At 38.6% G+C, this 27,212-nt stretch overlaps 1 protein-coding gene across 1 annotated transcript in view; it reads left to right on the top strand.

Moving 5' to 3' along the window:
- ST8SIA1 (ST8 alpha-N-acetyl-neuraminide alpha-2,8-sialyltransferase 1) overlaps positions 1-27,008 on the top strand; it is a 127,940-nt gene extending 100,932 nt beyond the window's left edge. Inside the window, exon 5 of the mRNA XM_090275483.1 lies at positions 26,161-27,008. Within this exon, the coding sequence (XP_090131609.1) occupies positions 26,161-26,647 (487 nt within the window). The 3' untranslated portion in view covers positions 26,648-27,008. The remainder of the gene's footprint in view (positions 1-26,160) is intronic.
- The last annotated feature ends 204 nt before the right edge of the window (positions 27,009-27,212 follow it).

Genomic DNA, 27,212 nt, shown 5'->3' with positions numbered 1-27,212 from the left:
ATAAAAGAAGAATAAAAAATAAGTAATCATCAGATGCAATCAGAAAAAAAAGTTAATAAACTAAAAAACTATTCTGAAACAGCTCTTATCACATTCTGGGTTAAATTAATGGGAAAATACCCCCATTAAGCCAATCTTGACAACATATATACATGTCAAAGATAAATAGAAAAATTTGACAAGTGTCCAGTCAGAAAAACGTGGTTTTCTTTTTTTTAAGGATATTTTATTGATTATATTGTTACAATAGTTCCAATTTTTTTCCCTTTGCTCCCCTCCGCCCAGCATGCCCCATCCCCCAACAATCTCCCCCCCAAGTCCATGCCCATGGGTCATACATACAAGTTCTCCTGCCTCACCCTTTAATATGTTCTTCTTCTTCTTTGGAGGAAGGTGTGCCAGGTACATCTCACCTGTCCAAAACCCTTTTGCCCATTGTACTTAGTTTGGGCTGAGGGAAATATTTTATGTTTCCCCCCTCTCGGGCCTCTAAGCTCTTTCTGTCCAAGCCTTTAGGACAGAAAAGAGAAACCAGTTTTAAAGTGAAGCCCACAGACCACCCCATTCTTCACCAACCCAGCCACTTAGTTCAGCCAAACCATTGAGTCTCAGGAGGAAGCAATGCAGACATGATTAAGTGACGCCTACATGTACAGACAATCACTCAGGTAATGAGATTGTAGGCTTATGCCCTTTGAAAACAGAAAACACATGTTAATTTATGTAACATAACCCACATACAAGTCTCTAAATCTGTAGAACTGTCTTATCGAAAAGACATCCAGTTGCAAGGCATTTGACATTCTTCTTGCCTGTAAGTTAAACATCTTTGATAATGCCACAGACATAGTTTAACTTTCAAATGAAAACAAATTTTAAATGAAACTTTAAAGATGGTTATCTGCACTACTTTATAGTCTACCACTGAGCATTGTGATTTTCCTTGAATCATGATTTTTCTCCCCAAGATTACCCTCCTTGTCATTCAAGGGACTGCATTAAGTCCATTTTTAATTTATCTTGTTCATTTGCATAAACACAACAAGAGCAGCAAATGATCACTTACGATCTTTAGTTCTGCTTTGCTGGAACTCATGCAAGGAACATTTAGGGTGACCTTCAGTCTGCCCTTCAAGGCACAGAAGCAAAACCACATACCTGGCATTCAGCCTTGCCTGTAAACACCTGTCTTTTCCAAGTCCTTCTGGTTTTCCATTGTGCCTTAAGGTCCCATCTAGCCATCTTTCAGGAAAACAACCTTCATTCCTTCCCTGGAAAGATTGCCATGGACCGCGCATCCATCTAAGGTACCAGGCCTTTTATCTCGTGGGCTTTTATTACCTTTGAAAGTCAATCCCAGCTCCTCAGGGCTTTTTGGTAACAACCAAAGCCCAAGCATGTCTCCTTTAGGCATGACATTCCAGTCAAAGGCTTAGTTAAAAAAGAAAACCTCCATTAACAACTGGTCTTATTAGTTTTATGCAAAGAAACTTATGTCATTAATTCTTTAGAATGCCAAACTCTGGAGGGATCAGATAGGGAGAAAAATATACAGTGTGAAGGAAAATCCTTGTCCTTCTAATATTCACTGAACTTGCATTTCTATTCTTTATATTTTCATTTTTTCCCCCACTAAAATTTTTTGTTTGTTTGTTTTTCCATTACAGTTGTCCCACTTTTTTCTCCCTCTTGCTTCCCTGCACCCTGGCTCCCCTTCTCCCACATTCAGTCCCCACCCAGTTGTCCTTGTCCATGGGTCATTTATACATGTTCTTTGACTAGACCCTTCCCCTTCTTTCCCCCTTCTCTCCCTCCCATCTCCCCTTTTGTTACTGTTAGTTTATTCCTTGTTTACATACCTCTGGTTCAATTTTGCTCATTTGTTTGTGTTGTTCATTAGTTTCCTGTAATAGGTGATAGCATAAGGTATTTTTCTTTCATTGCCTGGCTTATTTCGCTAAACATAATTCTCTCTAGTTCCATCCATGTTGTTGCAAATGGTAGAAGTTCCTTCTTTCTTTCAGTACTTATTCATTGTCATTTTCCCCCTTTGTACTCATGTTCCTCTCTGTCTCTCTCTGTTTCTTCATCTTCTTAAAGCAGACCCTTTAGCATCTCTTGCAATGCTGGTTTGGTGGAGATGTATTCTTTTAGCCTTCTTTTGTCTTGGGAACTCCTTATTTCACCTTCCATTTTGAATGAGAGCCTTGCTGGGTAGAGTATTCTTGGTTGTAGTCCTTTATTTTTCATTGCTTGGAATATTTTTTGCCATTCTCTTCTGGGTTGTAGTGTTTCTGCTGAGAAATCTGATGATAGCCTTATTGGAGCTCCCTTGTATGTTATTAGGTGTTTCTCTCTTGCTGCTTTTAGGATTCTCTCTTTGTCTTTGAATGTTGCCATTTTAATTATGATGTGTCTTGAAGTGGGCCTGTTGGGGTTCATCTTCATTGGGACCCTCTGTGCTTCCTGGACTTGCGTGACTCTTTCTCTCCTCGTGTGAGGGAAGTTTTCTGTCATTAGTTTTTCAAAGAGGTTTTCTATCCCTTGCTCTTCTTCTTCTCCTTCTGGAATTCCTATGATACGGATACTATTATGTTTCATGTTATCCTGCAGCTGTTTTAGAACCTCTTCAGTCTTGTTCAGTCTTTTTTCATTTTGTTGCACTGTCTTGGAGTTTTTGTCTAAGTTGTCCTCCAGCTCGCTGATCTGATCTTCTGCTTCCTCTAGCCTGCTTTTAATTCCTTCTACAGTGTTCTTCAATTCAGAGATCGTATTCTTCATTTCCTCCTGGCTCTTATTGATAGCTTCCATGTCCTTTTTCATGTTGGTGTAATTCTCAGTAAGTTCTTTGTAGTTTTTCTGAAGTTCCTTGTAGTTTCCCTGGAGTTCTTTGTAGTTTCTGCTGAGCTCATTGAGCTTCTCCATAATCCATGTTTTGAATTCCATATCTGATAGTTTGCTCCCCTCTATTTCATTTAGCACTCTTTCTGGGGATTCTACCTTTCCTTTTGATGGGGGGTTGTTTCTCTGTCTCCCCATTTTTGTGACTCCTATTGTTTGTTGGTGCTTCTTAGAATGATCTGCACTTCCTGGATCTGCCCCTGGTGGTGTCAGATCCTGTACCAGTCTGGGCCTAGGCAGCCTGTTGGAGACTTCCAGGGATCTACTGCCTTTGTCTGTCTTCTTTAGTTGTTAATCTATTCAATCTGTGATTAGCTGTCAGGCTTAAGGACCGTGGGTGTGGCAGCTTAATTCCTGTAGGCAGGGCCTTTGCTTCCCCTCAGGCTGACGCCACTGGGCCGGGAATGGTCTGCCTGCAGTGTGGGGATGAGTCAGCACTGGGACCTGGCTGGCTGCTTCCCCAGCTCTCCCAGCAAAGCCACCACATCAAACTCTCCCCAAGTGTCTCCAGTCCTCTCTGCCTTCCCTCTGCTTGAGCCCAGGGTAAGTGGGGGCAAAATATTTTCATATGTGATCCACTTAAGAGCTCTTTTTCTCCAGCTGTTTCTCTGCAGCTAGCAAGAAACCCTGTGGCTTTTCACTTTTCTCAGCTGGATACTATTTTACTTTCCACTCTGTTGCTATAGGCTGGGAAGCTCGGCTGGGGGTTTAGACCCTGCCCTTCTCAGGGGGAATCCCCGGCTGCTGAGCTGTTTCTCAGTCCCTTCAGCTGCCACCCGTGTGAGCCCAGCCAGCCCTTCCGCGTCTCCGCACTCCCTACCGGTCACGTTGTGATGTAGCGGCCTTTTCTGTCTCTCCATGGTTATAAGACTTCTCTCCAGCTAGTGTTCGGTTGGTAATTCCAGATGATTTCTCCAAAATTAAGTTGTAAATCCAGACTAGTTCTGGGAGGAGGTTAATGTAGCTTCCACTTACTCCTCCGCCACCTTGTTTGCCCGTGGTTTTCTTATAATGGAGGAAGAACTGAGGTTGCTTCAGATTTCTTTGTATCATTAAATTTCCAGAGAAATGTCACAATAGGTACAGAGATTTGAAGAGCAGAATTCTGTATCAAGCCAAGTTATTCATATAAAATACAGTCTCAGAAAATACCTTCTCAAATACCATTCTTAAATTACTTATCATGTTCTGTATGTGTATATAATAGATGTGAGCCAAATACTCAAGATTAAGAAATTTTCTGTCTAAAGTACGAATAGTAAAATTCAAAAGCAGTTAAAAATCTAGGGATTGAACTGTGGTATACTGGTAAATATTTTAAAACCAACCTGGGGGTGGGGGAAAAGGCATGATTTGGTTTGCTCACTTCTGTGGTTTAAGTTCATTGTCACTGTGGCCAATTTCAAGCTTCCAGTGTGATGTCCATGTGGTATTGGGGAGAAATGTGAGCAATTGACTCTCACATGCCTTTAAGGAGCTAGCTTCAGGTAGACCCATTAGTTCACAATTTGAGAAAAAAATTAAAAATTTCATCTCAGACTGTATACTAAAATCAATTGTGTACTCATTGTATTAGTTTCTTAGGGTTGCCATAAAGAATTGCTAGAGACTGCGAAATTGAAACCAACAGAAATGTACTCACAAATAGGTCAGGAGACTGGCAATCTGTAATCAAGGTATTGGCAAGGTGATGCTTTCTCTTTCTCTAAGTTTCTAGGGGAGGATCCTTCCTGGTCCCTTCCTAGCTCCTGGGGATGGCTGGTAATCTTTGTAATTCCTTGGTTTACAGACTCATCACTCCAATCGCTGCCTCCATTGTCACGTGGTGTTCTTCCTGATTATGCCTGTCTGTGCCTCTGTTTTGTCTTCTTGTAAAGACACCAGTCATTAGCTGAGGCCCCATTTTAATCTGCTATGACCTAATTGTAATTACATATGTCACAAAGACGCTATTTCCAAATAAGGTCACATTTTGAAGGTATGAGTAGGTGTGGATTCAGAGGGGACACTATTAAACCCAGTATAAGGATTAACGCATGAAATGTAAAAAATAACAGAAAAATAGCATTAGTTTGAATTCTTATTTGTTCTGAAGATGGAACACTTTCTTCTAGAAGAATTCACAGAAGGTGATATATACATTTCACATTAAATAGCTTTTAAATTTGTTCTTGTCAAAAACATAATCTAAATTAAAAAATACACCAATAATTTGGGAAAAATAACATCAGGTCTAAACCAAAAAAGGGTAAATCTCTTTCATATTCAGAGGTAGAATATATTAATAGATATGAAAAATATTTTAGTCTCAGGAAAAATTGGATATAGAGGTAAAAAAGTCATGAAGGAATAAATACGGATGGTTCATGAAATTCATAAGTAGTCAACCATATCAATAATTAAATACAGTTACATTAAAGAGCAGCAAGCTATTTTTAACCATCAAAGTAAGAAAAATAAGGAGAAAAGATAATGATGGTGAATATTGTCATGGCAGAATAATGGGAGAATAAATTAGTACGACTTCTAGAAAAACAAAAGAATTGACATATGTCAAGAACCTTAAAAATGTTCTTACATTTTGAATTAGTAATAACACCTAAAAGTCAATCTTAAAGTAATAATCTTGAATTCTTTAAAGCATAAAGAAGTAAAAGGCAAAAAAATGGTATCAAAGAATTAAGTATTATCTTGAACAGTTAGAAACACTCTATTGTTGAGGATTTATTGCAGAGGATGTAAGCCACTCTGGTTAAAGAATAAAGGGTTTTATTTAAATGGGTTTTAGAGTTGGTGGGAAGGTGATGAAACATTGGGGGATGGAGAACAACTCCCAAAGCCACACTGCAGAACCCGCTCCCATTAATGAGTGCAGAACCAGGAAGCCAGCCGCCACACTGGGAAGGGCAGCTTCAGCTGCTCGCTTCACACTCATTCTACTTTAGTCAGAATTTGACTTTGAAAACTGGCCCCACATCCTCTCTTCATTTAACTGAGTTCAGATCAAGACACACAGTTATATCTCACTGGCTGAAACCTACATCAACTGGAACCCTAGCGGTAAAGAAGTTCGGGAAGTGCAGATATTAGCTCTCCAGCTTCTGCGTAATGGCAGTCACAGAAGGAAGTTGAGATGGACGTTGTGTGAGCCCATCCGTGTATGCGCCGCACCCTAAACGCCAAATATAGGAAATGCATTCAATGGCTTTGGAAATACATTTGATTTAACATTTATTTAAGAAGCATGGAATGGTAGCATGCATAACAAACGATCTCAACTATGTAGAAAATGTACAATGGACAAAACAACATGGGGAAGTATGCCAATGTGTTAACACTTGCATGAAACAATGGGAGATTTTCTTTCACATAAGTATAGGTCGGCAGCCGTCCGTCTCGAGAGACGATGGTGTAGCTTCTTAAGAGTCTATCTGCACCGCCGAGAATGGCTGTGCAGTCCAACTCGGGAGTGACACGATATCTGTCTCCTCCCGTGTTGAATCGACATCTTGCGATGACGCTGGAGTGTCCTCTCCAGTGAAGCTGAAGCTACAGAGCCTGGGCAGGGTGATATGGAGGGTCTGCTGTTGCCCATGCAGCAGACCCCCCCTCTCTTCACAGCTGAAGGGTCCAAGGGAAAGACGGAATCAATACAGCTTGGCTTCAGGTGCGCCGCAGGAGTTGCCGGTGTTGACTACAACGTCAAACCGCCTTAGGGACTCCGGCTCCGGATTTTCTGTCGGGGTTTACTCCCTTAGCCTTTCCCCTGAAGAGGTATGCCACAAGGCAGCGGAGGTTTTTTTGGAGTCAGAGTTTTCCTTCTCTGATGTGCCCTGACTGGAAGATCGAACCAGCGACACTTAGCTCGCAGGCCGATGCTCAATCCACTGAGCCAAACCAGCCAGGACTATACCTTTTACCTTTTGTACAAAAATAATCATAAATTAACTGTAGAATCATCATTTGCCATGAAAACAAGCAGACACATATTTGATAAATAAATATAAGAATTAGTGATATGAACAGAAAGTAAATATCCATTGCTATTTGTTTCCCTGTTTTAGGGTTTAAAGAAATCCAGAAAAGGCTGGTTCATTTCCCTCTCAGCATGACTTTTTCACAGCAGCACTGAGTTGTGGCTGCTGAGATAATAGTATAGGTAGCACAACTTAGCCATTTAGACATACACTTAGGGTTTTTAGTATGTGTTTGTCATAGGCAATATATAAATAAGTATATGTAAATATCAATGTATAATATTGTATTATAACATTACAAATATATTGTATATGTATATATAAATATAAATAAATAATGTTTATGTTAAAGCGTATGACTAGTATATTAGTTAGGATACTCCTGAGAAACAGAACCAGTGGGAGATAGATAACCAGAGACAGACAGAGAGATTGATTTGTTATAAGGAATTGACTTAGGCCATTATGGAGGATAGGATGTCCACCATCTACTGTCTGCAAGGGGGAGACCTGGAAGGCTGGCTGTGTAGTTCCAGTCTGAGCCTCAAGGACTGAGAACCAGGAAAACCAATAGTGTCCATTCCAGTCCACCTCTGAAGGCCTGAGAACCAAGAGTGTAAATTCTCATCCAGAAGCAGAAGACTGGATCCTAGCTCAAGTAGTCAGGTAGAGGGAGTGAATGCTCTCTTTCTCTGATGTGTGCTTTATTTTGGCCCTCAACAGGTGGGATGATACCCACCCACAGTCGGAGGGCCATTTGTTCTACCTAGTTCACCAGTGCAAATGCTAATCTCATCTGGGAACATCCTCACATACACACCCAGAAATAATATTTAACCAAATATCTGGGCCCTGTGACTTAGTCAAGTTGACACACAAAATAAACCATTATAGCTACATAGAATCTTATTTAATATTAATACATAAAGAAATTAATTTTATTAATCATAGCTACAAATCAATGAGTAAACTTAATTGCTTATAAAGAAAAATGAAACCCAGAAATGCAGTATGTATATGCTCTTTTCCTTAACCAGCAATAAAATTATATACATTTCTTTCTCAAAAAATGCTGCTTTAATTAAAATTCCATGAGTCATTTAAATGGGTAACTTTTACTGTTTATCATCTATGACAAAAATTATATGTTCTTCAGTGTCTCTTCTCTGTCTTCCTTAGATATTAGAAATTTACTTTTTGTAAAATTAGCAATTTTCTATTTTAAATCAATTTATAGACTGAAAACTGTAGAAGTTTTTTTTTTTTTTTTCCTGTTATTCTTCCTTGTGAGGCAGCTTTTATTGCCAACATCTGTCTGTACCCTGCGAGGGAGTGGCGGCAGATGACATTATCGAATCCAATTGGCCACGTCTCCGCGATGCCATATACAACTCCGCCATTATTGCTTACGGGAAGAAAGAGCGGAAGAACGCTGACTGGTACGAGGCTCACTGGGAAGAAATGGAACCCGTGATCGAGGCTAAGAGGAAGGCCCTACTGGCTTACAAGGTCACGCCCACTCCCAGTACACTTCAAGCTCTACGGGCTGCCAGGAACAAAGTCCAGAAGACCGCCCGCCACTGTGCCAACACCTATTGGCTAAACCTATGCAGAAGCATTCAGGAAGCCACCGATATAGGCAACGCACGAGGAATGTATGAGGGTATCAAGAAGGCAACAGGCCCAATCCCCTCCAAGATCGCCCCCCTTAAGTCCAAGACAGGTGAGGTCATCACTGACCAGGAACAGCAAATGCGGCGGTGGACCGAGCACTACCTCGAGCTGTACGCAACGAAGAACACCGTAACAGACACTGCTCTTAACGCCATCCCAGACCTACCAGTCATGGAGGAGCTAGACACCCCACCTACTGCGGCAGAGCTCGGCAAAGCCATCGACCGCCTCGCTTGCGGGAAAGCACCAGGAAGCGATGGAATCCCTCCAGAAATCCTAAAGAGCGGGAAACCAGTCCTGCTACAGCCGCTCCACCATCTACTCTTTCGCTGCTGGAAGGAGGGTTACATCCCCCAGGATATGAGAGACGCCAACATTATCACCATGTACAAGAACAAAGGAGACCGCAGCGACTGCAACAACTACCGGGGCATCTCTCTCCTCAGCGTTGTCGGCAAAGTATTCGCCCGGGTCGCTCTTGCCCGCCTGCAGACCCTTGCTTCCCGCGTCTACCCAGAGTCCCAGTGTGGCTTCAGAGCTGGCCGCTCAACAGTGGACATGATCTTCTCCCTACGCCAGCTGCAGGAGAAGTGTCACGAGCAGCATAAACCACTCTACCTCGCCTTTATTGACCTCACGAAGGCGTTTGATCTGGTCAGTCGAAGCGGACTCTTCAGCTTGCTACGGAAGATTGGCTGTCCACCACATCTGCTTGCTGTGGTCATGTCCTTTCACGACAACATGCACAGCACGGTGTCCTACAACGGCGCAACCTCTGAGGCCTTCCCAGTCAGCAGTGGAGTAAAGCAGGGCTGCGTCCTCGCGCCTACGCTGTTCGGAATCTTCTTCTCCATGCTCCTCCAATACGCCTTTAAGGACTGCAGCGAGGGTGTCTTCATTCACACCAGATCCGATGGCAAGCTCTACAACCTGGCCCGTCTACGAGCCAAGACCAAAGTCAAAGAGGTGCTCATCCGTGAGATGCTCTTCGCCGACGACGCAGCTTTGACATCACACTCCGAAGAGGGACTCCAGCAGCTAGTCACTTGCCTTTCCCACGCATGCAAGGAGTTCGGACTAGCCATCAGCCTGACGAAGACGAATGTTATGGCTCAAGGCACGGGGACTCCCCCATGCATCACCATCGACGGATACACCCTGGATGTTGTCAACGACTTCACTTACCTCGGGTCCACCATCTCGAGCTCTCTGTCAGTCGACTTGGAGGTCAACCGGAGAATCGCTAGGGCAGCCACAGTTATGGCCAGACTGAACCGGCGAGCGTGGAACAATTCCAGCCTCACTGAGAAAACCAGACTGCGCATCTACCAAGCCTGCGTACTCAGCACTCTCCTCTATGGCAGCGAGACGTGGACCACCTACGCAAGGCACGAAAGGAAACTCAACAGCTTCCACATGAGGTGCCTGCGACGCGTCCTGCATGTCGCCTGGCAGGATAAGGTCCCCAACACCGAGGTGCTGAAGCGAGCCAATATGAGCAGTTTGCATGCAGTTCTTAGCGAGAGACGCCTCAGGTGGCTCGGCCATGTCAAAAGAATGGATGCAGGCCGTATCCCCAAAGACCTCCTCTACGGCGAGCTAGCAGAAGGCAAGAGGATGACAGGGCGCCCAAAACTGCGGTTCAAAGACATCTGCAAAAAGGACATGACACAATGCTCCATCAATCTCAACACATGGGAAGTTCAAGCAGACGACCGCCTAGCCTGGAGGCTGGCGGTCAGGCAGGGTACGTCACGCGCGGAGGCTGCGCGCAACGAGGAGGCGGTCCAGAAAAGATCGAGGCGGAAGCAGCGTCAGCAGCAGCAACAACAGCCATCTGCCTTCACCTGTACCAAGTGCGGCAGGGATTGTCACTCCCGAATCGGACTGCACAGCCATTCTCGGCGGTGCAGATAGACTCTCAAGAAGCTACGCCATCGTCTCTCGAGACGGACGGCTGCCGACGACGACGAATTGAGGTCAACTTTGAATTGTGGAATCAGATTATTTTTTTCCTTTCTCTTCTCTCTCTCTGTTTCTTCCTCTGAAATTCAATATATATATTTATTAAACATTTACTATATACCAAGCAACCTTCCTTATGCTTACCTTTATTTCATAATTTCTGTAGTTATACATGTACAATTTTTGCTTTTGTAAAGAGGACAATATAATTCAGTGTTATTTAAAAGTAAATCTATTTAATTAACTGCATTTGAAGGATACATGTCCCATCATGTGAGTCATAAACCTGGCCTTGGCACTGATCTTCCATTCTTGAGTATATGCTTTTGAGGTTGCTTAATTATAAATTCAAGATTTTCAGGAATCATTTTGTACAGTTTATGTAGAACTAAATTCTCGTACAAACCATTTCAATCCCAATTTTAGACCCACCATGTTGTGATTATATATAAACCAGCATTCCATCTTGATCTTAAGAAGCTGAGCACATTTGCCAATTAGCATGGTACCCTAGTACTCAAATGATCATGCCCAAAATGGATTAGAAGGTTCATGTTAAAGTCAAGTCTAGTAGTTACTTCTGTTTTTGAGATCATGATCTCTCTGTACTACACCATATACAATAGCTTTTTTTGCAGATAGGCCATGGACACCCTGCTATGTCTTGTAGCAGCCTGCAAAAGTAGCCTTTGCAAGGTACAGGAGACACATACTACTGACATAGTTCCATCTGCTTTCTCACAAGTATCAAATACACCCTCTGGTGGCTTTTGGGATTTGCAAATGATTAGTTAATGATGATTTCCTTTAAAAAAAAAAATCTCATCAAGAAATCTCCCCCAATTGATTACATTTTTTGTCTTGCAATAGCCAGCGTCCAACCCGTCAAGCTGCCCAGCCAAAGGCAGCATGGGTGGATCATTAAGTCCTCCTTTGTTTCTCAGATTCCATCACAATGATGTCAAATGTTCTCACATTCAACTCTGTCCTGGCTCTGGAGTGCAGCTGGCCACTCCTCCCAGTCCCCAGATACTGAGGGCAGAAGGATCCGTGTCTTCACATCCTTTCTAGATTTTCAGTTTGAATTGAGTTTATGTCACAACAGAAAAATTCAAGTTACTTTATTTCTTATTTTTCAATTGAGAAATAAATATATAGAGACCCTAACTCTAGAAATAGAATAAGTTTAAAACATTATGTGATTTAGATTCTTAAAAACAGATTTACAAGCAAATTTTTAAATTATAACCGAGTAATGGAATGTATAATTAAATAAATGTGATACCTAGAATAAATGTGTAGTATATTAAAAATGTTCATGCAAATAGTTTCATTAATTGCTTTAAATTACATTATGAAGGGGAAAGATAAATCCTTTGTGATAAAATAGATGCTACAGTTTATAATATTTTGGAGAGATCTCATTCTTTCATAAAGCTATGCTTATATTTGTTTTTTTATTGTAGAAAAGTGATTTTTTATATTCTCCTTCTGCTCTAAATAAATCTGACAAACTACATGAAATTGACCATTTTCACTGACCCCTTTCCTTGTCATTCCTAAGTGTTTACTGACAGTTTGGAATATCAGTCACATTTAAATTGTCTTCAACACAATAATAAAAAAATGAACATACAGTTATACTTACCTCACTACTCTAGTAATGACTGCAATAAGCACATGCTAACATATCCTGACTAGGAAGTATTTTTTATTGTTAATTTATAATTTGCATCCTTGGAGATAATATTTATTTCTCTAGCATTCTTTAAGAACAGGTTTCTCATTACTTGTTCTTTCAGAGAGGAGAGGAATGGGATGATGATGATGGGGATGGTGATGATGGTAGTGAAATTTTAGATGAAAGTCAAAAATTATAAGATTTCTTATGTGCCAAGCACTATTCTAAGTACATCACACATATGAACTCATCTAGTCCTCACAGTGACTCTATTACTAGGCACTCTTATTAACTCTATTTTTTTCAGATGAGAAAATTGAGGAATAAAGAGGTGAAGTAACTTGCTGAAGGATGTAGTTTGCTTGTGGAAGAGGCTGAACATGCAGTCTTCTTAAAATACCTTCTCTATAATTGGAAGCCACATTTTGAGACCATCCTCCATATTAGAAAATTTTCTAAGATACCATATGGCAAAATCAATGGGCTTCTAATATGCAATATATTTATATATTTTGTGTGAACATTGCCATATTTTTTACTTAAAGAGTGAAATCCAAAGATTAGAATATGCCTCACTTAATTTTATGTCTAAAAATGAGTTACTATATGCTTTTAAAGTTTAGTATAGCTTTAATTTCATATTGAAATTTATGGAAATGAATATAATGGCTATTTAGAGAGCTACAAAAGCAAGAAACCATAAAAGAACACCTATGATCAGAAAAAAAACAAGTACAATTTCTTTTTATTGATCCTGGAAAAAAATGAGATTTTTCTAAATGGTGCTAGAGATTAAAAACAATTATATGATTCTTGGATGTTTGTCAGAAATTACCCTGTTCTGTTTACAAGAAAATTAACTAGTATCCAATGAGAGATTTGTATTTCAGGATGCTATTCAGTTTCAAATTACCTTTTTTTTTTTTTTTTTTTTTGGTTCAAGGCAAGGAAATGATTTGCATAAAAACCATTGGAAGAAAATGTTGCTTGACAAATATGAAGGCAATCAAAGGTGTCTCTTAAATTACAAAAATTTTGCTTTTTTTCTTTTTCCCTGTAGTGTATTTTGGAAAGAGTTAAATGCATTTTTTGAAAAAGTTGCAAAGATGCTGAGGAATTCACTCATTCCTTTGTGCATTTATTTATTCTAAAATGAATGCCTGCACTCTGTCAGGTATGGTATTAGGCTTAGGGAACACAAAGATAGAAGACATTAGCTTTTTCTTAAGGAACTCAGTAAAGGAACCATAAAAATTAAAGAGATAGTTATATGACAAGGTGATAAATACCTTGATAAAAATAAAGTGCCCCAAGTTAGATACCTAATCCAGGCTTGGGGTCTTGGAAGATATTCTATAGCAGATGCCATCCATGACTTGAGTCCTGAAAGATCAGCAGTAATTAGCAGGGCAGAGGTGCCTTTCACTTCAGACAGGAGCAGCATGTGCAGCAGCTTAGAGGCATGAGAGTGCATGACCCATTTGAGGAACCTCAAGTAATTTGGTCAGTCAAGGGTAGAGAGTGCTGATGAGCTGTAGCAAAATGAGAGGCCAGAGATGTAGGCATGCATAATGTCACAAAAGGCTTCGAATATTCACATCACTTAGACTTGATCTGAACATGAGAACAAGCCATGGAAGAACTTACCCTAGATGGGAAATGAGTGACACAGTCAAATTGGGGCTTGGGACAGCACCTTGGGGAGCCTTGAGAAGTATGCACTGGAGACTGAGAGATCAGTTGGGATGCTGTTGTTATGATACAGAGGAAGATCGGGGTGATATGAAATAAAACCATGGTACTGAGAATATGCATTAGTTAGAGTGGACCAACTGCTGTAACAGACTACCCCAAACCTTCATAGCTTAATTCAATGAAGTATTTTTCTCATTCTCTCACAGTTTGAGCAGGGAAGGGGAAGATTTCTGCTCCACATTGTTATTTATGGACTCAAATTTCCTCCTTTCAGTGGTTCCACCATTCTTTGGGGGCCACGCAGTCCTTGACTGTGTCCTCTCTATTCTAGGTTGCCAGCAGAGGAAGGACTAGAGCAAATATTGGATATTGAGGGGAGGTTTTAAGGTCAAGACCAGGAAATTTCATACAGGCGTTCTGGTTCTGTCCAGCACTTAGTCATAGCTCTGCTTAATCACAAAGGCATCTGGGAAGTAATCCTTCTGTATGCCCTGGGGGAAAACAGAATGGATTTAGAGAGCATGTGCCAATATTTAACTGTTTTTGACCTGAGGAATGGCCATTTCATATGGCTCAACATATAAGTCATACGTAGAGAGAGATAGAAAAGTAGACTCAAAAGGTGTTATAAAAGGGGAACTTAGTAAGTGGATATAGAAGCTGTGAGAACAGGAAGGATGTGTGTTTATAGCTGGGCTGGGTCATTGGTGGATGGTTGTGCCATTTGTTTAGATAAGAAATGAGGTTGTGCCATTTGTTCTCGTCTGTAATGCTGAAACCTGACCTACCCAGCACCATATAGAAATCCTGTGTGTACATATCAATGCTTGGATCACATTTGATCCCCAGATCGATGTGTTTCTAGACCCCTAAATTTTTGGAGAGAAGATGTTGATTTTGAGATGCTTCCCACAGTTCTCCACAGGACTTGCTTCTTTAATGTTTTCAGACCTCTGCTAAAATGTCACTTGAAATAAAATAGCAACACCTCCACCTTCTCTTTTGCTGTGACGCTATTTTCTTTGTTTTCGTCATGGACTCTCCGTGGTTCATACTTCTGGTTGGTTGTTTATTGGTTGTCTCTTCTTGTTTGAATGGAAGCTCCATTTGTCTATATTGTTCACTGCTGTATCCCATAGTGCACAAAATAGTGCATGGCACATAGTGAGTACTCAACAAATAATTGTTGAGTGTGTCAGTGAATCCAAATAGAAATTGCCAGTGGCCTATTGGTTATAATAGCAAATGTTAATATTTATGAGTATGTACTGGTACTGCGGTACACATATTTTTCTCAATACCTTGCAAGTATTAATTCATGTAAGAAATAATCCCTATGAGCTAGATACAGCTAATATTTCTATTTTACAGATGAGGAGACTAAAATACATACAGCTTAAGAAACTTGACAAAACTCACAACATTAGTAAGTGTTAGAGATGAGATTCAGGTCTAGGTGTTGGGGCTTCACAGTTCACATTCTAAATCATTTGGCTATTCTTCCATGTACATTTTGAATGTCAGAGTGGGACTGGAGACAGATTAGGAAGTCATCAGTATGAATTTAGGTATGAGTAGAGATCAGCCTGTCCTGGAGGTTTTTTCAAACTCAGTTGGAACTTTTAACCTGTATCTGCGAGAGAAGCCAATGCTGTCTCCAATTTTTAGAGAATTTCCCAAGCTTAACTTGATACGGTCATTGTTTATTCCACTTACCTGTTTCCTTTAATTAACTTCAGTTTATTCGTCCCCTCACCTTACCTTCTGTGGCTGCTTCCCTCTGTCTACTCCATAGCAAGGTAGATATGGATTAAGGCTTTCTTTCCTTGATTTTTCCAGAGTACCATTCCCAAAGGCATTATAACAAAATTTATAGAAGTTTTGAGGTGAGAGAGGGGAAACACTGAAAAGCTATCAAGCAAAGAATAGAAAAATTGAACATCAGACAACTCTGTTCTTAAAAGTATCTCAACCACACTGTCACTGAGAATGTCCGACTTTTGTCACATCTAGGCTCTAGCCTCCCAGGATGTTGTCACCCTCACTCTTTTCTCCCGATCTCCTTCATCTCACTCTTTGGGTTTCCCAGCCCTGCCAGTACTGTTAACTACTTATGCTGGAGAGGTTAGTTATCACTTACTGCTCTTTCTGTTCCTAGGACAGGCTCTTAGAATTTCACATTCAACACTCAAAGCACCCTGTACCTGTAAACAAAGAGAATTCTTTTTCCACAGGGAACTCTGGTATCTATTGTTGAAATAATATTTTCCATTCCGTTACCAGTTTAGATACTAGTTGAGGTCATGAAAGTGAATGAAATATCCCAGAAAGTATGAGTGACTTGAAATAGGAAGAAATCAGCGATGGATAGAAAGAAAGAGATCAAGAAGTAGCTGGAGAGGAAATTTTTGTTTTCAGTTTGTCTTCAGTTGTGAAGACTTGGGCAAGAATCCACATGGGGCAAGGACCAGTGAAAGGGAATGAATGAAGCTAAATGCATTGAAGAGGATAAGTGAACCAGGTTTTTGAGACGGCAAGAAGGGGTATGAACCCAGATCACAGGTGAATGAATTCATACAGGACAGGAGCAGTACGTCTTCCTTCTGGGAAAAGATACACATTTATAATTGAAAGAGTGTTAAATCTAGAGTCAGACTGAGCTGAAATCAAGAGTCACATTCCTGTTATGAAACGTTGCTAGAGTACTTACTCTGATCCTCAGTTTCCTCGACTACAGTAAAGGGTAATTCTCCCTTTGTAGTGTCAATACAAGACTTAGATATGATAACATGTGTTATGCAGGAATCTTATAATTTGTTGATAATTCTGTAATTTGATTACTGTCTCCATTTTCATATCCCACATTGTCACTAATGTCAGAAATAAACAAGAGGCCGTGTCTGTTACATTTTTCATCTTCTCTAACAGAATTTGTGATTCCATGGTCATTGTCATATGGCATTTTGAATAAGTTTTGAGGGTTAACATCAAACTTGTTTCTAACAGGCCAAACCTGGCCTGCATACTTACTTAGCTTGGCTTTTACTTTCTTTTAAACTTGAAAACCTTCATATGGAGACATGTACATTCCAGTTCCAGATCTACACCCTTTTGTCTTATACCTGGCACCTGGCCCTTTGACATATTTTTGTAACCTTTTTGGCCCCTGTATACAATTGAGTTTTCAGCCCATGATATAGACTGATTTCTACTGGAATAGCTCATTCCACTGAAAACTTCCATGTTTCTAAATCTCCAAATAGCATTTGTCATTATTTCACTTGATCTCTTCTCAGCATTTGCTATTGTTGATAAACTTCTTAAACTCTTTTATCTTTCTGTTATTGAGCACTGTTCTGATTTCTCCTCACCTTTCTGCCCATCTACTCTGTGCTACAACTCTGCCCCTTCTGCCTGCTGTTTAATGCCTTAATTTGTCAGTGTATTAAATGTTGGCCCACTATTCTTCTGGGTGATTTTATGTCTGTAGGTGGTTAAACATGTTCAAAACTGGGTATTAATCTTTCCTTTCAAACCACCTCCTCCTTTTATGTTACTTTTCATGATGAAATAAAGAGGCCACCAATAGTCCAAGCCACTCAACCCCCCAAACTGCAACTACCCTCACACCTAGAAGGGATATATATATATTTAACAACATACACAGAACTGACACTAAATCAGGAAAGATACTTCTCCATATACCTCACCATTGCTCCCCAGCGGAAGATCAACCCTGCTCCTCCTATTGACAAAAGTTGGCTTCTCCTTCCTTTTCTCCACTCCCTGTAGTAAGACCCGCATCACTTCCCCCATGAACTAATGCATGCTAATTAGTCTCTATTTTTCCCGATGGGTAGAATCTCAGCCTTGATAGGCAGCAGGTCATTCTTTTACTCTGCTCTATGCACCAAGCTAGCCTCATCTCTAGCTACTGCCCACGCTGTTCTCTCAGCCAAGAATGCTCTTTCTCTTCAACTCCACATACATAGGTAACTTCTATCTATTCTTCAAAATACAGTTCAGATTTATCCATCTCTGAAAGGCTGTATTAAATTTCTGTCCTCTTAGGAACATCCCCCAGTCTAGTTTGGAATGCCCATTCTACAAATATTTTGGAAGTTTGTATTCTTAGAACGTGTTTTAATATGTACCATGTATGAATAGAATGGCTTGGTGTGATGTGTTTCTTGCAATCTGGTAAAATGTTTTCCTGTGGAAGAGACACTCCCACAGGATAAGAAGGTACCAAGAAGGAAAGGTTTGTAAATCAACACAAAATTAACACTCAATGACAAAGGAAAAAGAGGCAACAGCTGTGTAAACAAACAGCTGTACAAGGATACTGAAAAACGACAAGCAACCATGAACATAGCAAATGATCTAAAGTATTAACAAAACAAGTAAATAATATGAGGAAATGATTAAGCCACTAAAAATTACTGGATGGTTTGAACAGAAAGTAAATACTAAGGAAAACATTAAAATAAAAGTTATTATAGAGAAAAAATTAGAAAAATATTTTATGTAGAGTGAACTTCTAAAATGAAATATGCTTAAGATAAATTAACTTGAGCATTTATGACATTTTTTGTAAATGTGTTCCATATGGTACAAATAACATTATAATATTAAATTATATTAATATTAATTATAATAATATTAAAAATAATTACAATAATATTAAAAATTTAGATAAAATTGCAACAGAGTTCTAACATACTGTGTTGAAAAAAGTAAACTAGACACTCACAATTGTTTTACTTTGCATTTATGTGATTATGAAGGTGCCTGACTTTTCAAAGGGAAATATTTAATAACACAAGTGACACATATGTACTTGTGCCTTCTGAAAAATGAAAGCATTCCAGGTGAAGCTCATTTTCCTTGAACCCCTACTCACAGCCCCATAGCCACGACTCTCCCTAGAGGGAACCATTATTTTCAGCTTAGTATGTATCCTAACATTTTTCCATGCATTTACACAAATATAACTGTAGAAAATATATTTATTTATCCTGTATAATAATCCACTATACAAATTGCCATAGTAGTTACGCAATTTCTTTGTTTTTCATGTAACATGTCTTGGAAATATTTCTATTTCAATACAAATAGAGCCATGTCATTAAATGAACTGTCTTGTATCCATAGTATGGATATAATCATTTGTATCACTATTCCCTTAGTGAGGGAGTTTGCTCTTTAAATATCAAGGCACCAACTGAGAAACGGGAGTGCTGGGTCAGTAAGTGTGTATAGTGAAAGGGCCAAATCTTCTGAACTGTCTGTAACAATTCCTACTCCCATTTGATGCATGAAAGTACCCATTTATCATACTTTTTCCAGTAATTATTAACATGTTTCTTAATTTTTAACAATTAGATATGAAAAACTATTCTGTAGTTTTTGTTGGCATAAATTTCATGTTTGTGATTATGCATATTTTAACATGTATGTTGGCTCTTTGGATTTGCTTATCTCTGACTGCAATTCTAATTTAATAATGTATCTTTAGTATTTTACTTCTCTAAAATGTGATTGCTATTGTGTAAAGAAGTGATCATTGTTTTTTTAAGACTTTTTTAAAGAGCAGTTTCACATTTGCAACAAAATTGAGAGGAAAGTATAATACGAAGATTTTCCTTATACCTCCTACCCACACATGAGCAGCCTCTCCCATTACCAGCACTGACACCAGAGCAGTGCATCTGTTACAGTTGATAAACCTGCACCAAAACATTATGATCACCCAAAGTCCAGAGTTTTTACATTATAGTTCATTCCTGGTGTTGTACATCCTCTTGGTTTGGACAAATGTATAATGACATCTCCATCATTATGGTATCATGCAGTGTATTTTCACTGCCCTAAAAATCCTCTGTGCCCCACCTATGCATTTCTTTTTCCCCTTTCAGCCCCTGGAAGCCACTAATCTTTAGACTGTCTCCATAGTTTTGCCTTTTCCAGCATGTCATTTAGTTGGATCCATACAGTATGTATGGCTTCTTTAACTTAGTAATCTGAATTTAAGGTTCCTCCTTATCTTGTCATGGCTTGAGAGCTCATTTCTTTTTAGTGCTAAATCATAACCAAATTGCATGGATTTAATGCAGTTTCTCTGTCCATTCACCTACTGAAGGACCTCTTGGTTTCTTCACGTTTTGGCAATTATGAGTGTGCTTGTCCAGGTTTCAGTGAGGACATAAATTTTCAACACCTTTGGGTAAATACCAAGGATCACGATTGCTAGATTGGATGGTACAGATCTGTTTTAATTTTGTAAGAAACCACACAACTGCTTTCCAAAGTGGCTGTAGCACTTTGCATTCCCACCAGCAGTGTAGGAGAGGTTTGTAGCTGCACATCCTCACAGGCATTTGAGATTGTCAGTGTTCTGCATTTCAGCAATTCTCATAGATGTGACTGTCATTTTAACTTGCATTTTCCTGATGGTATAGGACGTGAAGCATTTTTTCATATGCTTATTTGCCATCTGGTGAGGTGTCTGTGAAAGTATTTGGCCTGTTTTTAATCAGGTTTTTTTTAAATTGGGTTTTAAAGGGTTCTGTGTATATTTTGGATAACTTTATCAGCTATGTCTTTTGAACATATTTTCTCCCAGGCTTCAGCTTGTCTTCTTATTCTCTTGATGTTGTCTTTCATAAAAGCACATGTTTGCTACTTTATGTTAACACACACATCGACTAAAACATTTGTTAGCCAAGTCCAAAAACAGTGAAAAAAATCTTTGTTAGCCAAAAAATTCGTTAGCAAGATCACTCGTGAGTTGAAGTATCACTGTATTGCTATGTTGCTAACTTTTTATTTTATTACATTTCTAATTAGGTCATATGGCCTGTATGATAATTGGTTTAATATATTTATATATTTTCTTTTGTGGCATAATGTATGGTTATTTTTAGAAACTTTCTATTTATGTTTAAAAATAATAGGCTTTTTAAATTGAAGACTCACTATGATTGTGGATTTGTGAATATTTGAATTTTAATCAGTTTATACTACATATATTTTAAAACTATCTTGTTAGATACATAACATTTCTTGAGTATTATATTGTTCATTTGATCAATGTAAGTTACTCTTTTATTATTTAAATTTTTTAATTTTAATTTTTAACCAAATAATATGTGTACACAGTTTTAAAAATCAAATAGTATTAAAATGAAAAACTTAAAATAGAAAGCAGTAATTCTGCATCACATTCCCTCAAGTAATGTTCTAAGACTTTCAAATTCTCTAGCTGTTTTTTCTCTTGTTACATTTTAAAGCATCATTCCTAATTGAAATTTAAATTTTTTTATTTCTTTACTGATTTCTTATGGAAAAATAAAGATTTCCTTTTCTTAAAGTGCTCCTCACAGCATCCCCCACCACACACACCTTTCCTTTTCTGACCTTTCCATCTAAATCAATAGTCAGTACTTCCCTTAGTGTCTACGTATGGTACTGTTCACATCTGAGACAAAGGTCTATTATAATTATTTATTGTTCTGTTTAGCTTTTAATTTTTCCCTGGAGCAAATAAAGGTTTTCCATAAAACAGATGCTTATTCATCTCTAGACTCCAGTAGAGCTGCAAATCTTCTTTCATTACTGCCAAATGTTAGTGTATCAGGAGCATTTTGTTGTTGTTGTTGAGATATTCTTTCCAGAAACTGTTTGTTTCTCTCACTAGAATCTGATTGATGTCTTTCAAGGCCTGCTGTGTAGCTGTTTTCTGGAGCTTTCCATTATCAGAATCCATCTGTTGTTATTGCCAACAACTCTTTCTTATTACCTAAATTTTCTTTCTTTCTTTTTTTGTAGAGTATCCTACTCGTAGTTCATAGATGCAATAACTATTAATATTTCCAAATAAACTATAGATTTTTAAGATCTGTTTCTGCCTTTTGAATAATCTTGTGTTTCTCTGAATTTTTTTTTTTTTTATTTTGTTCTCTGACTGTTATGTTAGAGACTTTTTTTCATGTCTTCTGATCTTGGATATCTGTTCTTATTTGGTGACTCGAAGCTCTGTGCAGAGACAACTTCTCAACAAGTGGATTTTACTCTCAGTTGAAGAGAAGGTGGTAAGGTGGCTTTCTTTTGGGTGACTCTCAAGTGTCACTCTCTACAGGTCTTTCTTTTGTCTTGTCAGAGTTGATATTCTACTTGAGAACTATGAGTATGAGCTGAAAAGCACCCCAGTTTCCCCTGGGCTGTGCTAGCTATTCTGGGACATAGTCGCTGTTCCTTCCTAGAGCCTGACATACCCTCCCCCACTACTCCAACCCTGCCACACACAGTAATAATTGTTCAGTGCGGGATTGTAGGGTTCAACCCACCTTGATGATCCTGCTGCCCCATAATCTTGATAATAACCTCGTTGAATGTTCCAACCCCAACCTTCTCCTGTTCCTCCTGCCTTTTGATCTAGGGCACTGCTGCCATTTAGAACAATGTTTGACAAGTTAGTTTCTGTTCTGGTTTCCTTCTGTAAGCTTTCTGTTTCTCAGAGGTACCCCAGATTTGTGGATCCACTGAGGCCGAGGGTATGCCTTCTTTTTTTCAATTCAGTTTGCATCTTGACTAGCAACCTGAAGCTGAACATTTTAACATTTTTTATTAATTGCAATTTCTTGTAGGTTAATTTTCTTGCTTTTGCCAATTTTTATGTCAGTATATCAATAGTCTCAATAGATTGAAACTATAATATTAACCTTCTATTTATTATATTTTCTGAAAATATTTTCAGTCATTTTCTTTATTTTTAGTTATTTTATTTTTCAAGGGAATGAACTTTCTTGATATAATCTTCATATTGATTTTTTCAATATTTTACTTTGTAAAAGATATTTTATAAATGTCTGATAACTTTATGATTGTTTTAGTTTTTCTTGTAATGTGAACTTTAAATACTTATCTTAAAATTATTTAATAATTTTCTTGTCAAGTAGGAATCTATTCCCCCTAAAATTTCAAATTGTTAACTAGTTATCTTGGCATTGTTTATTAACTAATATTTAAAATTTCATTAATTTTATCTCTAATATCACATATTAAATTTATTTGTAAAATGTGCTGTATTATTGTGCTTTCTGATCTGTTCTATTAATATATTTTTCTATTTCTTGCCCATATTCACTATCTTAGTTTTTATTTTTAATAATTCATTGGTTGATCTGATTTCACTTGCTTATTATTTAGTAGTTTTCCATTCATACAGTACAACTATTCTGAGGTAGGCAGGTGATGTGATAAAGATCAAAAGACGAGTAACATATTTCCCCATCTTCAAGGAATACACATTCTCAGATGGCATGATCAGTTCATATTGATGAGTTTAAAGAAGATTCTTGAAAGATAAAATTGGAAGGAAGGAATAACCTGCTGAAGGAGAAGCCTAAGTTGAGTGTTCATATATAGGCAGAACTTCATGAGCACAATGAATGGTGAGCAAAAATGTAGATGTGAAAATGTGAAAATGTGTACATACATGTGATGGCTGGAGCACAGGGTGAGGGAGTGAAGGGTAGCTGAGTATGACATGGCTGGAAAGATAAGCTGGAGACCACTCTTTTATAATTCTAATTGTATTTTTAAATAATTTAGTAAAATTCAAAGCCATTCTTATTAAACTTTTGATCAGAATAACATTAATTATATTACTTATGTCACAAATAATTATTGAATTGAGTCAAGTAATGTTATTTGTTGAAGAATGGAATAGATAAATGTAATAAAATATAATATACAGTATGGGCTGTTTTTTTAATAGTGTCAATAAAATTAAGAGTATAGTAAATCCAAGATGTGTGTTTCTTTTCAAAGTTAAAACTCAAGGGAGGAAGACTATCCTCTTCAAGAATAGCCAGTCAGCTTTAAGACAGGGAACACAAAATCAATTGCCCTGATTTTATTAGAGCTCTGTGTAACTCTCACTAGTATGTGGTCCACTAGAAAAATAAGGAGTTTCCATGAGCCATCAGAGCCCTGTGGAATAGGAGTCATTCCGCACAGCAATAAGGAAAGAATTGTTTATGGGAAACAAAAGGGAACAGCTAGAAGTATACTAACTGCTCTAGAATGTTGCTGGTGCTAGAATGTAGCTCTGCAAACAGTGTAAACATCAGAAAAATGTTCTCTTATTAAGTTCTAACAAGGTTTAAAAGAAGGAAGGGGACAATTCCATGGAGATGGAGAGGTTGAATGTTTTAAAAGAGGAGAAACCCACTTGAAATAAGAGTTCTTTCGAAAATGTGAAATAGCTTGTTCCATGACACAGCAGGGAAGAGAGAGCACTCTTCTCCTTAGAACTGCAACAAAGATAAAATTTGAAGATGTAAAAAAAAGAGATGTGGCAGAGTAGATGTAGAGAGCGAGACAGATTACACTGATTGCCTTGATCTTCTAAATAAACATATCCCCTGGACACTTGCATCATGAAATCACTGGAGAGTGCTGGATAAAAATTCAGGTTTTCTAGCTATAGTTTGAGAACCATTGTTCAAACGAAGTAAAATACTATCTGCAGGGCGTGTCTACATGATTGAGAATGAATTACTGTTGTAGGAAGAGCACAGAAAATAGGGATGGGCAATTTTAAAAAATGAAAGAATTTAAAAAATTCTAAGAAGAGCCTATTTGGAAGTTGGAAAGCGGGAATTTCTGTTGGAGACACTGACTCAGCTCCAGAATATGGTTCGATGCGCTTCCATGACTTCTCTGGTAGAGTGACCCCACCTAAAAAGCCTGTGACCACTTCTCTATTTGTCAGGACCCAGTAAAAAATGGCTAAAGCAGGCTGCTGAATCAAAGACATGAAGAAAACTTGAGCAATTTCCCTTCCTTTGGGCTTCAGAAACACACCTTTCTTGGCAGGCAGAGTTAATAACACCGATTGCTGCATAAATCCTGTGGATTCGTGTATTCAGAATTTTGGTTTCACATATTTATGATGAACCCTGCCAAAATGTCAGGCTAGACTCCCTCTGTTCGCTGTGGCTCAGTTCCAGTCTTCCATGCTGCTGCAGAACCCTAGTCTTTTTCATTGTCTTTTTCTCTTTGCTTTCGCTTGAGCTTTATCCGCAGCCTCTAAACTGGACTTGAGGCCACCAGCCTCTTTCTTCCTCAGAACACCGTCTAACTGCCAGTTACCATTTTTGACATAAGAGTGACCACTAAACAAATGATGAGATATTTGTAATCCGAGTAGTAAGTGCTGTAAGTACTCACTGCTGTGAAGCTTCTCCATCATCACCGAGTGAAGTCCAAACAAGCTAAAGACTCATAAGTTTTTTCAACATGCCTCGTCTTCAACCACTGCCTCCATCGTTTCTACCTTACTGACTCTTCCTCCATGCTTTAGTACACTGTATACCCTTGTCAGTGACCAAAGTATCCCTTCTAGTGTAGTTGCTCTCCTCCCTGTTGTTTCCCAAAGGAGGTATATTTAAATGTCATCTCCTCTCTGTAGCTTTCTTGGACTTCATGTCCACTCCTAAGGCAGAATTAATTTATTTTTTAACTGAATTTCATAGTTTTTACACATATCAAATGTTACATTTAGAATATTCTAGTGTACTCATTTAAAATTTTGTTTTCACAACTCCTTGAATTTTTGGAGACCAAAAATTTGGTCATTAAAATTTTAATTCCTTAACACCTAACACATAGGATGTATGCCATTAATTTTAGGGAAATATATTTTAACTTTAACTTCACATAATCCAAAGTGAAAGAACACAGGAAAGAAGTGTTCTTTAGGGCAAGCAATATGGGCTGCTCTTAGCATCATTTTATAATAATGTCTTTTTTTCCATGTCATATTATAGTTATAATATGGCCTTGGTTAATTTGAATACTTATAGAATTTCGATGGGAAGAAATATTTGAGAAGAGGATCCTTTGATTTGCAGTTGAGGAAACCAGTCCTGTGCTATGTCAGACCTGACAAATAGCTTTTATTGAAATCTTATCCAATAACCACCAGCTTTTTGAATTCATGAATATTAAACCATCTTTACATCCCTGGCAAATAAAATGAAGAGAACAAAATGTACAATGTACTTTAGTTCAGATTCCATTATGGAATCTTAACCTGAGTTTAGGATATAGAGGTGGGGGAAAGCCAAGCTACATGGTGAGAGATAATTGGAAGTTCAAGGATGATACAAGCTATTAAGGCCATCAGAAGAACAATAGAGTGGGTGTTGAGGAATTTCTTTTCTTAAGGTTAATTGCACCTCTTTTTCTCTTTAATAGGTTTCAGAACCTGTTGTGGTCCAGAAAGACATTTGTGGACAACATGAAGATTTATAACCACAGTTACATCTACATGCCTGCCTTTTCTATGAAGACAGGAACAGAGCCATCCCTTCGGGTTTATTATACACTGTCAGATGTCGGTGCCAATCAAACAGTGCTCTTTGCTAACCCGAACTTTCTGCGTAGCATTGGAAAGTTCTGGAAAAGTAGAGGAATTCATGCCAAACGCCTGTCCACGGGACTCTTTCTGGTGAGCGCGGCCCTGGGGCTCTGTGAGGAGGTGGCCATCTATGGCTTCTGGCCCTTCTCTGTGAATATGTATGAGCAACCCATCAGCCACCACTACTATGATAATGTCTTGCCCTTTTCTGGCTTTCATGCCATGCCGGAGGAATTTCTCCAACTCTGGTACCTTCATAAAATTGGTGCACTGAGAATGCAGCTAGACCCGTGTGAGGACACCTCACTCCAGCCTGCCTCCTAGGGACAGTGGAAGAAGGAAAAACTAAGTCAGGGTATTTTTGTTAGGTCTTCTACATGGCTGCAAAAGGAAATGGTGACGTTGTTTCATGGATTTGCATGGACCACTTGCAAGCAACAACAACCAGCCACAGGAAAGTCTACTTTTAATGTTGGCTTGGAGGACCAATAAGAAGTAAAACGTCTTAGGAAATATTTTATAGCACATTGTGGATTTGCAACTAGCAACATTCTGATGAAATAATGTTGGTAAAGCACATTTACATGGTTGAAACCGAGAAGGTGCAGTTCACAAATAAGACGGAACTCTAGTTGTTGAACTTGAGGAATTACTCAAGGTTAATAAAGGAAATGCCAGGGCAAAGTGTTACTGATTATCAATACAGACTGGCTTAATTAAAAAAAAAAAAAACAAAAAACAAACAACGTACATATGAAAACTGACATTAGAACCATAGGTTTTTAAAAAATATATTATTTATTTTTGCTCTATTTAGGGGCAGTGAGTAGGTGATGAGATAGATTTTTAAAAAATCTAAGGATACAAAATACTACAGATGATACTGTTA

Source organism: Furipterus horrens, unplaced genomic scaffold, assembly GCF_987537825.1.
Source record: "Furipterus horrens unplaced genomic scaffold, mFurHor1.1.pri manual_scaffold_4, whole genome shotgun sequence".
Classification (NCBI taxonomy): Eukaryota; Metazoa; Chordata; class Mammalia; order Chiroptera; family Furipteridae; genus Furipterus; species Furipterus horrens.
Note: the sequence above shows the minus strand (reverse complement) of the source record. Positions and strands in the feature narration are given on the sequence as shown.